This window comes from Ovis aries, chromosome 6 (genome assembly GCF_016772045.2).
Source record: "Ovis aries strain OAR_USU_Benz2616 breed Rambouillet chromosome 6, ARS-UI_Ramb_v3.0, whole genome shotgun sequence".
NCBI classification, from domain to species: domain Eukaryota; kingdom Metazoa; phylum Chordata; class Mammalia; order Artiodactyla; family Bovidae; genus Ovis; species Ovis aries.
In genome coordinates, this window is record NC_056059.1 from 69690997 (window position 1) to 69708312 (window position 17316).

At 42.1% G+C, this 17316-nt stretch overlaps 1 protein-coding gene across 5 annotated transcripts in view; it reads right to left on the reverse strand.

The window, feature by feature from the left end:
• Positions 1 to 17316, reverse strand: part of LNX1 (ligand of numb-protein X 1) — a 191642-nt gene that overhangs the window by 5525 nt on the left and 168801 nt on the right. For all 5 annotated transcript variants that reach the window (XM_060417115.1, XM_027970996.2, XM_027970998.2 and 2 more), the window contains 3 exons: positions 7863 to 7997; positions 4222 to 4399; positions 2996 to 3224 (listed from right to left, as the gene is read on the reverse strand). In XM_060417115.1, coding sequence (XP_060273098.1) covers positions 2996 to 3224; positions 4222 to 4399; positions 7863 to 7997 — 542 coding nt within the window. The remainder of the gene's footprint in view (positions 1 to 2995; positions 3225 to 4221; positions 4400 to 7862; positions 7998 to 17316) is intronic.

Here is a 17316-nt window from a genome sequence, read left to right on the forward strand (position 1 = left end):
AGTGAGTGGCCCTGCAAGGCAGATCTTAATTGGCTTGGGAGAAGTAAAACACACAACTCTTGTCATAAAGAGATGTTTCTACCACCTGGAAGATGGTCCTGATTTCTTCCTTTGATTATGAAATTCCAGCAAGTAGCCACTCCAGGAAAAATTTAGCTCAAAAGAATGAACCAGTAGAGACACATTATTTAAAAAAAAAAAAAGAAAGAAAAAGATGGAAAGTAGCAGTAAAAACAGTAACGGACGAAAAACAACTCACCAGAAAAATGCTGCCACAGAAAAGAACTGCCACTATAGACAAGGAAATGTGTAACACCAGCCCTTTTCCCATGAATTTAAAATATTCCTGAAACAACGGCTCTTAAGGCAGAGACACAAGATTCCAAGGGGTCAGTAAAAGACAAGATGAGAGGGAAAGGGTTGAGAAGAAAGAAGTGGAAGAGAAAAAACAAATATATAGATGAATGGCTGGAAACTTTGGAGTATGAAGAGGCGCTCAAAGAAAGTAGAATGAAAGTGAACAGATGACAATGATTCAAATGAAAGGATACAAAAGAAAAAGATGACAAATACACGTCTGAACTCCCTGAAAAGAAGAACCCAGATAACAGAGAACATTTATCTTGAATGTTGGATGCAAAGAGCAAGCCACATGGGGAAGTAAAGAAATGAGACGGACCTCATTTCTCCACATCACCACTCAGTGCAAGTCAACAGTGATGCATCACCTACAAAGTCCAAAAAGAGGTGATGAGATAGTTTCATAACCAAGTAACCTGTCACAGGGCTGTACAGATGCAGCATGATTTCTTTAACCAGTTCTTACCGGTAGTGGGCATGACAATACTACAGTGAGTATCACTGTACCATATGAATTCTTTTCTCAGCATTGTTTGTGAAAGCCAAGAGGGAAACAACCTAAGTGTCCACTACCGATAGGAGTGGCTGAATCAGTATAGCACATCTGTACAAGAGAATACTCTCAGCCGTGGAGAAGAGGCAAGCTGATGTGTCCTGATGTGAAATGATACCAGTGTATATTTGTAGATTTTTAAAAGTATGGTATAGCACATAGTGTGTCTGTTACCACTGTATGTGTGTACATCTGTACCTAAACCAGGGGTCAGCAAACTACAGCCCAGCCCAACACCCAATTTTATGAATAACCAGCCATACCTATTCATTTATGTGTTGAGCATTTACTGTTTATGGCTGCTTTTGCACAACAGCAGAAATGAATAGTGGCAACAGAGACAGACAGACCCTCCAAACCTACACTCTCTGGCCCTTTTCAGAAAAAGTTTGCCAACCTCTGACATCGACACTCCCTGAAATATTACACAAGGAACTGGTAACCGTGACCGCTGTTGAGCAGATCTGAAGGGCAAGGGCTGGGAGAGTCACTTTCAGAGGGTCACTCTGTTAGCCTTTGGTGCCTGTGCATGTTCACTTTGCTTATTATGTGACTGCAAGGAGATTCGTGGATGAAGGAAAACAAGAATTGCCAGGGGTGACAGCAAACCAGTGTTGTCATTTCATGCTTTCTATTCTTAAAGGAAATGAGCAAAGCTCAGGTTAGACTTCTGGCAAGAGCAGGGAAGGGAACTTCCTGGTTGTCCAGTGATCAGAACTCTGCAGTTCCACTGCAAGTGGGGTGTGTTCGGTCCCTGGTGGAGGAACTAAGCTCCTGCCAGCGGTGCCACAAAAAACAAGGGGGGAAGTGCTGTGCCAAGGTCAGGGGCAAAAGGTAGAGGGAGAGAAAGCTATTCACTCGGTTGTATTTGGACTAAAAAAACATCTCACATTTGTTCTGCTTTACATGAATGAATGAGGAACTTCAATTGTATGACATAGCTTTCAAGTACAAATATACTTCAAAATGATCTATTTTAGCAGACTGCAGGCTTAGATTTTTTTAATATAACTTTAATACTCTCTTCCACTTAGGCTCAGTTTTAACATTTTTAAAGATTTTTAAACTCAGTGCTCAATTTTCAACCTAAAACGTACTCATTGTAAAAAACATTTTATCAAGTGAAGGCTCAAAAAGGAATCCCGGTTTGTATTTAAGATAAAGTTGTTTTTTAAAACCTCATTTAAAAATTAGAGGCCAACCTATTCCCACCCCGCAAATGTACTCAAACCAAACATCCTACTTTCATTCATTTAATCCTCTGCCAGCATGTTGTCATCAGCAACGCCCATGTTTAACATGGAAATCACACATTTGGGATTTTTAAGGCGATCCTTCTCGTAGGCCAAGAGTTCACACTCTGATGCAGGTGAGCAAACCTCAAGTTTATCTGTCCTGTGAATGTTTGATTTCTGTATCTAGCCCTGAGCAAGGTTGCTCCCAAATCTTTTCCTGAACTTCTGAAACACTTAACTGGCTTCCCTATAAGGCTCTAGTTACGTCTCACTGGAATGACAACGCAGCCACTTCTTGAAGGCTTACACAAGAACTTCATAAGCGTAGGAACTAAGGAGAGGTGATCTGAGCCAGACCCTCAATCAGCACATGCCCCAGCGTCCGGGCAGAAGGAAAATGTGCTGCTGCGTCGCTTTGTGTCTAGCCAGGGCCACCCAAAAGCTGGAGAGGGGAAGCTGTGGAAGAGTTTTGCCTCTGCAAGTTCCCAGCGCTGCCGCTAGCCAATTCGGAAAAGGGGACCTTCCCATGGCTCCAAGGTGTGTGAACACAAGCCCCTTCTCCCTGTTGGCTGGGCTTCCTGCTGCATGTATGACCCACACCACTGTACATGGCAGGCCTGTAAGCTCCTCAACAGGAGTGCCCATATTCAAGCTTTCATTCCTGCCTGAGGATTACTGTGTTTTCAGTTACAAAAGGGAAGACGAATTGTTTCAAGTAGACCCACAATCACACATGGGTCTCATTAAGATTGTTACTGCCCTGAATCAGCCCGAGAGTGAAACAGAGGTCTACGAACTATAATTGTTTCCTCCCACACCTCCCCAAGGATGTCACATTGGAACTCACCGCGGTAATTCCAGCCACATGACCCACGAGGGGAACCAGTCGCTGGGTGGGGCTGTGTCGTGGTCAGAGTCCAGGGCTGCCAGGCTGCTGTCATCTTCCTGGGGCTCATACTCTTTGACTTCCAAAGCTTTCAGTACCACCGAGGAGGACGTGCTTTTCAATAAACCAACTGCCTCACTCCGGCTGACCTCGGTCAGTTCAATCCCATTCACATTCAACAAAATATCACCTAGGGGCCAGAGAAGCAGAAGCCATTCTTGGTGAGGCTACAAATGGGAACTTCTGCTGGAGAGGATAAAGGGGCAGGGCTGACTGGGATGCGGAAACGTGAGGGCAAAGGACACCCTGGTGACATGAGGTTGGTTCTCACATAGCAAATTGTGAGCAGTGTGCATGTTGCAAGGCGTTGATAAATTTGTGTGTGGGGGGGGGCGGTTTCTAAACGTACGTGTTGGTATTTGGCTCTTGCTTTTAGGATGGGGGGAAGGGAGGGAAGACAAGGGAGAAGGAGATTGAGAGGAAGACAAAATAGTCACATTCACTAATCAGAGAAAACCTTTTTTTTTTCTTCCCTGCCCTCTCCCACCCCCTTTATTTTTAGCACAAAGGCAGAGCAAGGTGGCAAAAGCTTACACAGATCCTGGCATGTAGTAGGCACCCCATAAATACAGATTGAGTGAATAAATAAGCTTCCCATGAGATTGGACATCTCTTCCCTTTACTTAGAGTACCCTAGATCACATTAAGATTAAAGTAGTGAAACACTTTTCACCGACGAACAAGTATCTGGCTCAGTATTTTCACTTAATATTCATTCAATCAAATCATTTTCCTATCCAACCCATAAACACAACAATTCACAAACAGTTTCATCACTGGTCATTCTAGCAAAGAATCACTTAGAATGAATAGAACCAAATTACTCCACTTAATAGAAGCAGCTTGCTCATAACTGCAGTTCTTCCCTATTAATGCTTGGCATCCTTGACAGGTGCTCACTTTCCCAGCAAGCAACGTGGCCCACAATCAAACCACATGAACCAAGAGGGGTGAAACCCAGTCTAGCAACTATACTCAAACCAATCATGGTCAATGAGTAAGAGATGTCCTGGCCAGATCACCCTCACATTCTCTTGTTAATTTCTGGAAACAGCTAATCCAGGAAGCCACACTAATTCCTTTTAACACTCTGCTGCCCTAGTTCCTTAAGTCTCTTTACTTTTTACCTGTTTTTATTCTTCCATCTCTGCTTATGACTCCTCCGGGCTCAACACTGATGACATAAATTGGCAAATCCCACTCTGTGTGTGATGCGCCCCCTGCAACGGTCATGCCGAGTGATTCACCAGGGTCTTTTCGGACACTTACCACTTTCTCATGACAAGTGACCACAGGATGGAGGGGCTAAAGGCACAGACAAAAAAAAAATTATATATATATATATATATATATATATATAGCACATTTGTTCACAAGTGGGTTTGAGTTGCTTACATACAAAAACTACCAAAGTTGCATAAATGTGATGGAGGTTCTTGTCTTACAGAGAGGAAGGGCGGGGAGGGGGGAAGAGTTGGAGGGAGAGAGACGCAGAGAACTCACTTGGTCCTCACTACAGAGTTACATTATCCCAAATGCCATTGGGTGACTCGGAACATTTACATTTCAAATAGAGAAGTAAAAAATGGAAAGAGGAATAGGGTGGAGACCACTGGAGAAATGTTAAGCATACAAAGTGAACTGCACCCAGAATTTTTCATGTGACTCATTTATTCCTGATACAGTGAGTCAGCATTTCATGAAACGCTTGTCACTCATGAAGATCAGGACCTTTTTCTAAGTTAAGAGTAACCACATTTAAATTAAATGGCCTCAGTTTAATTTATTCAGGTAATCACAGAAATCCACAAAGAAAAATAATGAACTTCATAGATACTGTGCTCTAAAAACTCACCAATATCTGGGTTTTCTCCAGCTGACAACTTTATTCTTACTTTAGCGTTCTAAATAATGTGCAGTTATGCCCTTTAATTTTATTACATAAAATATACACATTGCATAATACACATTGTATTAATAGAATACCTTCTAAAACAAGAGAATCGTGATTTTGATTCAACAGCACAAGACTGAAAACATCAAAGCCATATGCAACATTATCTTGAAAGCATTAAGAGTGAGTCAAGGAATATATATCAGTGAATATATATCAATATATATTTTTCTAAAAAGTTATTCTCTTTCCTGCTTGGGCAGTGACCAAGCAGATTAAGTCAGCATGTGCACTGCAAATCAATGTAACACCTGATCAAACCTCAAGGAGGTCTATGGTTCAAAACATAGCTGATAGTTCTATCTAAAGAAATAAAAATTTTTTAAATTTGACAAAAATAATCACGTCACAGAACAAAATGTAAGCGTGCTTCTGAAATAAGAACTTTTATTAGCTTTTGCATTTTCATAAAGGAGCTCTGAAAGAAAAAGTGGTGGAGGTGAGTACTGGGCAGGGCAGGGATAGGTGAGAAACTATGCTTTCCATCTTTTGAACTCGGTGAATATATTATGTATTCAGTAAACCAAATGGGCTATAGTCAAACTTCTGTAAATTTGATGGTTTTCATAATACAGAACTAATGCTTGCAGAATCAATTTTTAATGCTTCATTATGAAGCAAGATAAACCTAGGATCTTTGCGCATTTATTACCTCATGATTTCCTATGGTTTTAAATAACCCATGTCTCTTGTAATGGTTTTATTATATACAGTAATGCCATGTGAGTGTATCCCTAGCACTGAGCATAGCATTTAACACATTGATGACAATAAGTATACATCTGTTGAATAAATGGATGGATAAACTGCAAGTTGGCACACCTTGTTTTTGATAGTAATAGAATAATAATTAAATTGGAAATTAATAATTATAGCAAGGTATATGCTGCAATTAGTACTTCTAACATCGGGGGTGTGTTTATATAAACCTTAGAACTTTGAAGTGCCCTGTAGAGACTGGTTGTGTAGGTAAGCATTAGTTCTCCCCTACAGAGGTAACCATACTGTCAATCGTCCTTTAGCTTTTCAATTGCCTAAAAACTTCTCTATTTCACAAATCTTGGTTTCCCTTCTTTTGGTATTTCTTTGAATCATTAAGTGCCTGCTTTAAAAAAGCCATATTACTTCCTAAGCCAAAAAAACACTTGAGTAGGGTCATGAAAAACTAAATCATCAAATGTCTACATGTTTTAAATATACCACTGTGTGTATGGGGGGGGGGCACATTTCAGAAGGCAGATAGAACTATAAATTAAAATGAAAATAATTACAAGTTCCCACTAGGCCAGTCTGTTATGTATGTTTTCCAGAAACTGGACACATGACAGAAGGTTGCAGCAAAAATTTGATCAGATTACCCTATTTCCATGATTCATGATGGTTAGGTGGAAGGGATTATAAAGCCACAGTGCTGGTGGAAGCCACATTCTTAGTGGTTTAATGAACCAGAATATAATATGGTCTAGTTAACTCACACTAAAACTTTAAATAAATAATTGAGCTAATAAGCCAGTTTTCCATTAACAGATACCATTGGTTTAGTTTAAACACTAATGGTATTTATTATCAAAAAGACACCAGGTAGTCATTATCCATAAAAGGTTTTAGCAGGAGGTACTTGGTTTTTCTAGATTGCTTATTGTAAACAAACCTAAAATTTATGGATTTATGGCTGGCTGGCTGGCTGGCTGGAGGAAGGCGAGGTGCAGGCTATGTAGTTAACAGTATACAAAACAGATATTCCAAAATAAAAAATCTGCATACATTGCTCAAAAACTCCAACTTGTGAGTGATTCCAAACTGAAATACAGCCCGATATAGAATGTAGGCATTCCTAATATCTGTTGCAAGAAGAATGGGCTACCTATAAGAGTTTAGTGACAAGTGATTAATGAAACCAGGTCTCAGGAGAAATGACAGCTAGAAACTCATTGCCATCACGGTAGGATGCCAAGCCAAGGCATAGGACTAAGCAAGGTTTGTGTTACTTAGATACCCATCCAAATGGGGAGGGTACAGTACTTCCTCAAATAAAAGCCACACGCAAAAGTACACATTGGCCTGAGTCACCTCACTTAAAGATGCTACAAATTGCTGACCTGAAGGAGGCATTCTGCTTCATCCACAGTGTTTTAAAGTTTTTCTGGAATTGAAAACCATAAGGGCATACACTCTAATTTGTCCCAATCCCCACTACTCCCTAATGTTACCTGAACTTGAATGTTTTTATTATCTTCCTGGGTATTCTTGCAAAAAATAAACACACTAAAAATAGAAGGGGGAAACAACCCTGGTGGTCCAGTAGTTAACGCTCATGCTCCAAACCGCAGAGGGCGTGGGTTTGATCCCTGGTTGGGAAACTAAAATCCTGCCTGACTTGTGGTGCAGCAAAAAAAAAAAAAAGATAGCAGAGAATCATTCATTTTCAGGCAGGTTGGGTACTTCAAAAGCCAGAAACCAAGCCACCTTCCTCATTTCAACATAAATGGGAACCATCCTTAAACAAAACGCCTGTTTTAAAAATAAGACATCCATTTGGCTTAGACTAGAAATTAGGTCCCCATATGAGGTCTGGTTTTCACGATCCAGTTTCAAAACACTCCTGTACCTTTCCCTCTCCTCCTTGGACAGGAGACACCTGTTATCTCACCAGGTCGCGAAGATGGGATTTGGGGCTTTTGTTTTTTACAAGACAAGTCAAACAGTGTTTAAGTGATGAAGTCCAGAGATGACACTTAGAAATGTTCAAGTGTGTAGGATTCCCAAGAAAGAGCTCCCTGCAGGACCAGTGGACATATCCCGGCTGGGCCTCACCTTGGGAGTGTTGCTCCTGGCCCCTGGCCCTGGGGACTGGCTGCCGTTGCTGTTCCAGCTGGCTTCCTGAAAGATGTCAGGACTCTGCCGCCGAACCTGGCGGGACACGACGAGGTGAACACGCCTCTCACTGGCCTGCGTGATGAGACACAGGCGTTAGCCACTTGGAGCTTCCATCCTAAACATCCAGCACCGATGACTTACCGAGATGTGAGTCTGGTTTTACTTTTCTTTTTAACTTTTTGTGTTGGGGTATAGCCGATAAACAGTGTTGTGACAGTTTCAGGTGAGCAGCAAAGGGACTCGGTCAACGTAGACCTGTATCCATTTTTCCCCAAGGTTTTACCTTTTTTATGGAAAAAAATGATTTCTCACATTCTCCATGATTATACCCACTTTGTAATTTGGCAAGAACTTGAGTTACTTCCTTTATCCCTGTACTTTAGGTAACGAACATCACTTCAAAGGGAGAAACTAAGGAATATTTGACTCATTCAACAGTCTTTGAAAAGACACTGTTGGGCATTGCTAACTTATTTTTAATGAACTGCACACAAGCCACAACTGAAGAACTTTCCAGCTAGAACAGAGTGTGCTGTGTAAATCTGTAGCCTAGTTCAAATCCCAGGCCCAAGGTCTAAGACCAAAGGTAAAGAGTAAAGGAAAATGGAGTTGGTGATGGCAACACTACCACTGCAGGAATACGAATCCTGTGAGTGACAGCCTCAAACAGCTGAGTATTGGAAAGGATGAGCATTTCAGAAATCTGAGGATGACAGCAGGCTCTAACACAGCCTGATTAAAGCCCTTTGCCTTGATCCTTTTTTTAAATGTAACAGTCACTAACTGTGTTGACCAGTCCTCTCTGCTATGTACCCTGACAAAGAGCAGCTGCACTGCTTATTAGGAAGGTTGATTCCACACCATAAACCTACCAATTGGCTCTCTGCCGCTGTTACACTTGTGTCTGAGAACACATGGGGTCATTATTCTAGAACCACTGACTACAGAGGTTCCAGAACTGCAGGCAAGATAGAGGAAACCTTGGACCTGTGAAACATACCTAACAAGGCTCCCTGATGGTCCAGGCTGAAGGAGCCTGCTGACCTCCCTGTCACTTGAATAAAAGCTGACTGTAGCTGAGGCATGGCTGGATTGGATTGGAAACCAGGAAAGATTAGGTTTGGGGACAAGGGAGGTGGAGAAGAGAAGACTAAGTTCTAGGCGTTTTCCCTCTACATCCCCTCCCCTAGCCACTAGCATCACAGCACAGGTGGATAGCGGCCTACCTGCCCTCTTCCTTCACAGGCACGGTTCTCAGACCATGGACAAGTCAGGTCATGAAAAGAGGCCATGGAAAGTCCATGTTCTTCTCCATGAGCTCAGACAATGGGAGTGGAGTTGTTCACTTCCTGCCTCTCTGCCTCTTCTTTCCTGTGACCTGTAAGTCACTCTCAGGAACTAGGACCTTGTTCTAAAATCTTAAGCAATGAGAACCCCACCAATGAAATCAGATCCCTACAGTCACCTAGCCCAAAACTTTGTGGCTTTACATTCTTCTATTAATATCTCAGGACTCTTTAGAAACGTAGAGGTCATCAGCTGGGTGGTTATAAATTAGATGAATGTTAAAAAACAGCTGCTAAAGTACAGTGCCTGTTGTAAACATCATGGTGGATGGTGGGCCAGCATGACTCATTACACATACATGTAGAAAACCCTACAAAGAAAGTTTAAGTCCTTCACTCCCTCTCCTTCATATCAAGCTTGATCATCACTTCTGCTGCTCTGCCCAGTCATCACTTACATACTCGTCTCCCCTGCTCATTTGCCTATCTCGAATTCCCTGGTGTTTCTCATCATATATAAAGCTTGTGTCAGACCAGGATAAAAATAACAAGGCCAGGAAACAACAGTGAAGTAAGCTGACATGAAGAACTATGGTACTAGCCAACTAAACTCAATTCTTGGAAGAGGATTTTGTAATAGCTTTTTCTTTATACTGTAAGCCTCACTTATCCAAATGAGGTTATCTCTAGGAACCTTTTGAAGCAAAAGTCACTAAAAGATAAGAAGTGGCAAACATTCAAGTCAAAACTTCAGCTGCTGAGTCCAAATATGCTCTTTATCTTCAGGGAAACTCCAACGTTTTGAAAGATCTCAGTGGTAGGTTTGTGTCTAGGCCCACGTGCTGTGCTGTGTTCAATCTGGACTAGCAGCAGCTGCAGGCCTAAGCACCTAATAAGAATTGAGAAAATCAGAGACAGATTGAATCAACTCACTAGGCAATATCCCAAATGCCAAGGAGTAGCCTGTAAGAGCTATTTAATTCACATTTTCTAGCATGAATTTCTCACTGGATTTTCAGATGCCGGCTCTGGCAGAAATAACACTCCAATAAATAACCCTGGTATCAATTTACTTGGAAATAAATTCCCTGCAAGGCTAGATCCCAGGCTCTTACCAGCCACCTTATAAATTGCTCTCAGAGAGATGCTATTTGATGCTTTTTCTTTCCAAGTATTTGAAGTTGAAGGTGGAAAATGGGCTAATGTGTTTATCCTGGCTTTAACTCTCAGGAGCAGCTGGATTTAGGGCTGAGAAACAGCCCTTAGCACCAGATAGCCTTTCTTTCCACTGGTTGAATGTAGTGTGAATGTGGGATGAGTGGGAGAAGGAGGGGGATCATAGAAAGACTGAATGAAGGAGAGAATGGCAAGAACTGGCTTATTTCATACCCATATAATCTGTGCCAGGAGGAAGGGGGGCAGCAGACCTGTTGTTTAAATAACTCTCAAAAGAAGAGGGGGCCCTGCTTCTTTCTGGCATCTCTTGGGATGCTGTAATTTGGGCAAAAGAACTGTTTAACAATTGCAACTCAAGTAACACACCAAGCTAGAGGTAATTTTCCTCTCCTCTCTTCTCCCCCTTAAGTGAAGTCGCTCAGTCGTGTCCGACTCTTTGCGACCCTGTGGACTGTAGCACACCAGGCTCCTGCATCCATAGGGTTCTCCAGGCAAAGAATACTGGAGTGGGTTGCCATTTCCTTCTCCAGGGGATCTTCCCGACCCAGGGATCGAACCCAGGTCTCCCGCATTGCAGGCAGACGCTTTAACCTCTGAGCCACCAGGGAAGCAAGCCCCTTCTCTTCTTTAAACAGTCTAAATTTTGATCCAGACAAATTCTGGACATAGAGGTTACAAGCTGCACAGTCTGACTGCAATACCGTATTTTTTCTATTCTAACCACCCAAGCCTTAACTTTCTCTTCTGCCTTCCTTGGTTAAGGGGAAGGGATTCTAATGGCCTCCACCTTCTCCCCTGTGGACCTCCACTTGCTGGCAGGCCTCTTGAAAAACATTCTGTCCCCATGGTTGACAGGTGTCTGCTTTAGACTAGCCTCTAAGAGCCCTGGGGACAAGGCTTCTGCCCTCAGGGGGTTGTCCTACTTCAGGAAAAGTCTGAAGCAGGTGCCAAGAATGAGACATCAGTAACATGCATAAAAGTCTCCTGAAGTGGGACCAATTACTCCTAGCTGAAAAAACAGGACAAATCTCATATTCAGAGAAAACCAGAAGGCTAAAACTGAACAGCATTTCTCATAGAAAAGCTTGTTTGCTTTTGTTTCATTTAATGACCTCTGCTCTTTTGAGATTTGACTCAAAGCTGCCAATCATGTTTATATGATGAGAGTAAGCAGAGGTCACAAAAGGCAAGCATAGTCCAGCAGCCTCATTTATATTTAGCCCTTTTTAAAATAATACAATCCCATCCCTCATAGCTAGAAGGAAGAAGAGTCTGAGAGTGCTACTCTGATGTTTCCCAGGGCAAGCATCTTCCTTTGTGTTCAGCTTGGAAATGGTTCTTTTTTCTACAAAACCCACTTCAGTTGATTGTCAGGATGCAACAAGGACCAGGCTCTTCACAGTGTTCAGTTCAGTCGCTCAGTCGTGTCTGACTCTTTGCGACCCCATGAATCGCAGCACGCCAGGCCTCCCTGTCCATCACCAACTCCCGGGGTTCACTCAGACTCACAGAGTAGAGAGGTGGAAATCAAAGATGCCACTGCACCAGGGGCCAGGACAGATGTTCTACAGAGCTGTGCCCAGAGCAGAGTAGGACTCTATACTGACCCACAGTGGCATGGTCTATATGGAGGCTAGTTAGGGGAGAGCAAGAGTTGATAGACTACCTGTACTTAAACGTATGGTGACCAAGCCAAATTCTCTACCTATTCATGTCCAAAACACTGGAGTTAAACCAAATGCACGCTAGCATTTGCTGCTTTATATGTGTGTGTGTGTGTGTATACACATATATACAGACACATGTATATATATATTTATACACACACATATTTAAGCATACATGTGTGCATGCTGAGTCGCTTCAGTCATGTTTGACTCTTTGTGACCTATAGACTGTAGCTTGCCAGACTCCTCTGTCCATGGGATTCTCCAGGCACGAATACTGGAGTGGGTTGCCATATCCTCCTCCAGGGGATCAGCCCGACCCAGGGATCGAACCTGCATCTCCTGTGACTCCTGCATTGCAGTGGATTCTTCACCGCTGCACTGGGGTAGCCTGTATTTTAGCACACATATATGCTTAAATAAAACATTTGGTAAACTGTAATTTGTGTGGGTTTGGTCATTGCATTGACATATTAGCTTCAAAAAATCTCAAGAGTTACCACACTCCTGCCCCCTCAATGCTGCAGAGTATCATTCTATACAAAAGCCTGACACAGGGGACTCTGAACTGACTGATGGGCAGCCTGCTTCAATTCCCCTCCAACTCCTTGCCATGTTGTAACCCGGTGTGCGCGTCAATGCATCCAATGACAGTGAAGTCACTGTGTCCCAAGGTGGTGCAGGCCATTTTTAGACAGCACTAATTAGCAAGTTTGCCCTTAGGTCGAATTTAAATTTGTCTTTCTCTTGCTTGCCCATTGGTTCTAGCCATGTCCTCTCAGGCAACCCCAATCAATTTCCATGTGACAAGCCTATTTGAAAATAAATCTCATGACCTTCCCTTAGCTCTTCTCCTTTCCAGGTCAAGGATTTCTAGTTTCTTTCATATTTAACAAACAAGTCGCCTCAAAAACATGAACTCTGAACTCACTCTAATAAAGCTGAGTTGGGTGTGTATAAGAGAATTAGACCTAGAAGATATAGCATGGTCTGACCAGCAGAATAAACTGTTTTTGGATGGACCAGCTGCACCCAGGACTTCATTTATGGAGTTCCCATTCTGTCATTTCACATATGCATAAAGACTGTCTCTGTTCTATGGGGCCAAGAACTCCATAGGTGTCTGTCTTGGTTATTGCTGCTTAATTGAAAGATGACAGGGAGTTTCCCAAGATGCTGCTGTGAATACATCACAGCAGTGCAGCCTGCCTCTGAGATCACGTGTGGCACACAGACCATACACAGCCATGTAGGCAATAGGAGGCATCCGAACAGGGTTACCCACTGATATGCTAGCAAAGCAACAGTTTTCAGCTGTTCCTGCTGACAGAGCAACATACTTCACGGTGAGGTACAGAAACAAAATCCTTGCCCGAAGGTTCTGCCAGTGAGCAAGAGAAGAGCTGAGAAACAGAAAGATGTCTCCCTACAAGGAAACCCTCCTACACTGTTGCTGGGGATGTAAACTGGTGCAGCCACTATGGAAAACAGTACTGCAGTTCCTCAAAAAACTAAAAATAGAGCTACCTATTACCTTGCCAACAAAGGTCCATCTAGTCAAGGCTATGGTTTTTCCAGTGGTCATGTATGGATGTGAGAGTTGGACTGTGAAGAAAGCTGAGCTCCAAAGAATTGATGCTTTTGAACTGTGGTGTTGGAGAGGACTCTTGAGAGTCCCTTGGACTGCAAGGAGATCCAACCAGTCCATCCTAAGGGAGATCAGTCCTGAGTTTTCATTGGAAGGACTGATGCTGAAGCTGAAACTCCAATACTTTGGCCACCTCATGTGAAGAGTTGACTCATTGGAAAAGACTCTGATGCTGGGAGGGATTAGGGGCAAGAGGAGAAGGGGATGACAGAGGATGAGATGGCTGGATGGCATCACTGACTTGATGGACATGAGTCTGAGTGAACTCTGGGAGTTGGTGATGGACAGGGAGGCCTGGCATGCTGCGATTCATGGGGTCGTAAAGAGTCAGACACGACTGAGCGACTGAACTGAACTGATGATCCAGCAGTCCTACTCCTGGACTTATATCCAGACAAAACTATAATTCAAAAGATACATGCCTGCCTGTTCATAACTGCACTATTCACAACAGCCAACACATGGAAGCAACCTAAGGGTCCACTGACAAGATGAATGGATAAAGAAGATGTTATGTATATACAATGGAATATTACTTGGCCATAAAAATGAAAAAGACCATTTGTAGCAACATGGATGCACTAGAGATGATCATACTAAGTGAAGTCAGACAGAGAAAGACAAATATCACATGATTATCATTTACGTGTGCAGTCTAAAGTGACACAAATAAACTTATCTAAGAAACAGAAGCAGACTCACAGATTCAGAAAACACACTTGTGGTTGCCAAGGGAGGGGTTTGGAAGTTTGGAATCACTTTACTATATAGCAGAAATTAAAACTGCATTGCAAATCAACCATGCTTGAATAAAAAAGTTAAAAGAAATCTCTCTCACTGGGCAGTAAGGTGGGGGCTCCAGAATTACAACTCCGGGTTGAGCTCATGGGGCAATGTTAATTACTAGTCTGTATAACATGAGCTTGGTGAAGGCAAATCCGGTATGTCGACTAATTCACCATTGAGACTTTAGCTCCTGGCACATAGAAAGCCTGGCACAGTCTAAAGAGAATTGTGAATGTCTTTTAGATAGGCAGCAGCCACTTGAGCTAAGGGTGACCAGAGTTGTGCCAAGAAAAAAGGAGATTAAGGAGGCTTTGAGGAAAAGTGATGAATAGGACCTTAGGGTTTGATGAGGGTAGAAGAGGAGATTTGAGACAGCAATTTGATCTATTTTTCCCACTAGACTTTAGCTCCATGTACATCTTTATGTTCCCAGAAGTGTATTTTTTTAAGTGCTAAGAGATTAACAACGGACAGTCTGACTAATACAGGGTCAAACAGATGTCAATGACAAGGTCAAAATAAGAATTTAGGTCCTGAACCTCAGCAGAATGACCTAAGTCCTCAAACGCCATTTCTTTTATGGCAACTGGAAGTTACTCTGATTGATTTCGTTCCACAATAATAAAAAACAAAACAAAATCATGTGTGGAGACATGAGAGGTGGGGAAGGGTAGTGAGAGTTGGGGAAGGATGGTGAAGTTTCGAGATCCCCTAATATTTGCAGTGTAGCTAGGCAGAAGATTCACTCATAACATTCTGAGTCATGCTTGAACCATGAATGCATGGAATCTGGAGTTTTGTGTTAAAAGTCATTTGGACTCTAAGAATTCAGCTCAAGAAGAATGTTTTAAAAATCTACATACTGTTTAGTCTTATGTACTTTAAATTTACTACCATGCCACATTAAGAAAATTTGTTTAAATAGGGATTATATTAGCTGCACTAATCTGTAAAACACATATACACACACAGAACTCTTATTTCATTGGCAATTCTTACTGGCTCCTGGGGACAAAAGTCCTGCCCCTAAGCTCAGGAATTGGAACCACCTATTTAGAACAAGTGTAGGTAATGTGAGTAGTCCATTATTATTTAATTTCTGAATCTGTTTAAAAGCCTATTATATCCTTCTAGAAAGTCTGAAGAACCTGGTTGGCAGTTGCTCTTTAGTGAAATAACTTCTCACTTAAACATTAATTCATGTGAAAGGGAAAGAAAATCACATAGACCTATATTAACGAGAGCTCCTCTTATCACAACCTCTGCAAATGGTTTTGAATTATTTCAGCTTCTGCATCAAGTATGGCAAGTTGGCTAAGAAAAAAGGGCACAAAGGAGATACTCGAATTTAAAATCCATCATTGCTTTCTTCATTTATTAACTGTGTATACATTTGAACTCCTAGATATGTATTCACGGATTCAGAATTGCAGGTAGATGAGAGCATCTCAAAGCAGGTATAACTCTCAGCAGAAATCATTCTCATATTGAATACTGGATGGATATACGTGGAACCTTCCAGGTTTGGGATGCTGAGATGGCCCAGGGTCTGAAATCTCTGGCCATATTTCTTTGTTCTATTATTTTAGGTATGACACCAGATAGTTGTCCCTTTCATGCAGAGATTCTAGTCATGGTGCTCAAAAAGCTAAAATTGACAACAGAGAAAAATAAAGTTGTACTAAGTTCTAAATAAGTCAAGTGCCTCATATTTGAAGCTTCCATCTCCACCGGGTTTCTCTCCAAGAGGCGATCAACTTTCAGCCTAACTCTGGGGTCTGGTACTTAGGGCTTCTGCTGAGTAAGCCAAGGTTAGGGTTCTACATATGTAAAGTTGGTCAAATTTAAAACAGTTGTGGCTTCTCTGTAATAACTTTTCCCTGAAATAATGTAGAAAAAGGTAGAATGCGTGGGACTGTGGGTAAAAACATGACCAAAAGGGCATGTTGTCTGGGAATTTCTTTGCAAGACAAACATGATTCATGGAGTGGACACACCAGGCCAGTGCAGCCAAGGATTGGTTGGAAATTTGACTCTCAACTTTTCAAGGGCATTTGGTTTAATCCCCCCAGCCGGGTGTGTGTTACAAGTATCTCATGAATAAAATCCACACTTGAGGTCGCTTAACTGAGTTTGCTCAGCATTCTACTTTTTCCATTTCTTTTCCAACTCATTTGGCCCAATTTTCTTCCCCCTTCTTCTTCCCCTGCCTACAAAGCACATTGGCTTTGTTTGGTAAGCAGAAGACTCTTTTAGGAAATCCCACTGTTAAGCAAGATTTTATTTCATAAGTTAACGTTCTCAGGGAAAAAATTTTTTCCTCTTCTGTTACTAATCTACAAAAGTCGAATGCCATGTGTAATCAAGATTTTTCCAAGTGACATGAGTAAGGGAGTTTTTCTTTTGTCTATTGCGAAGGATAGTTGGCAGGTGATCTTTAGACTGTGAGCTGCACAAACTGACCTGCAGAGGGAGTTGACAAGTATAACAGGGAAAAAACTGATGATCACCCAAGAGTCTGCTTTTTAAAGAGAAAAGGCATGCTGAGAGTACAGTTTCTTAATAAAGACAAAAAGCAGGGCTCTTCATTTTCCATGGATTAATATTTTCATAAACATTGTCTATTTCCTGTTCTCACCCATTGGTACATACAGGCTAGACTGCCTGTTCAGTGCTGACTTGACTGTATTTGGGAAGAGATGGGAAGGTAGTCTAAGCTTTACAAGGCCAGGACTGCGTCAGTCTCGTTCACCGTTGTCCTACACACCTCTTGACATTTAGAAGGTGCTCAACCAATAATAACTGAACAAATTCAAAGGGGACAAAAA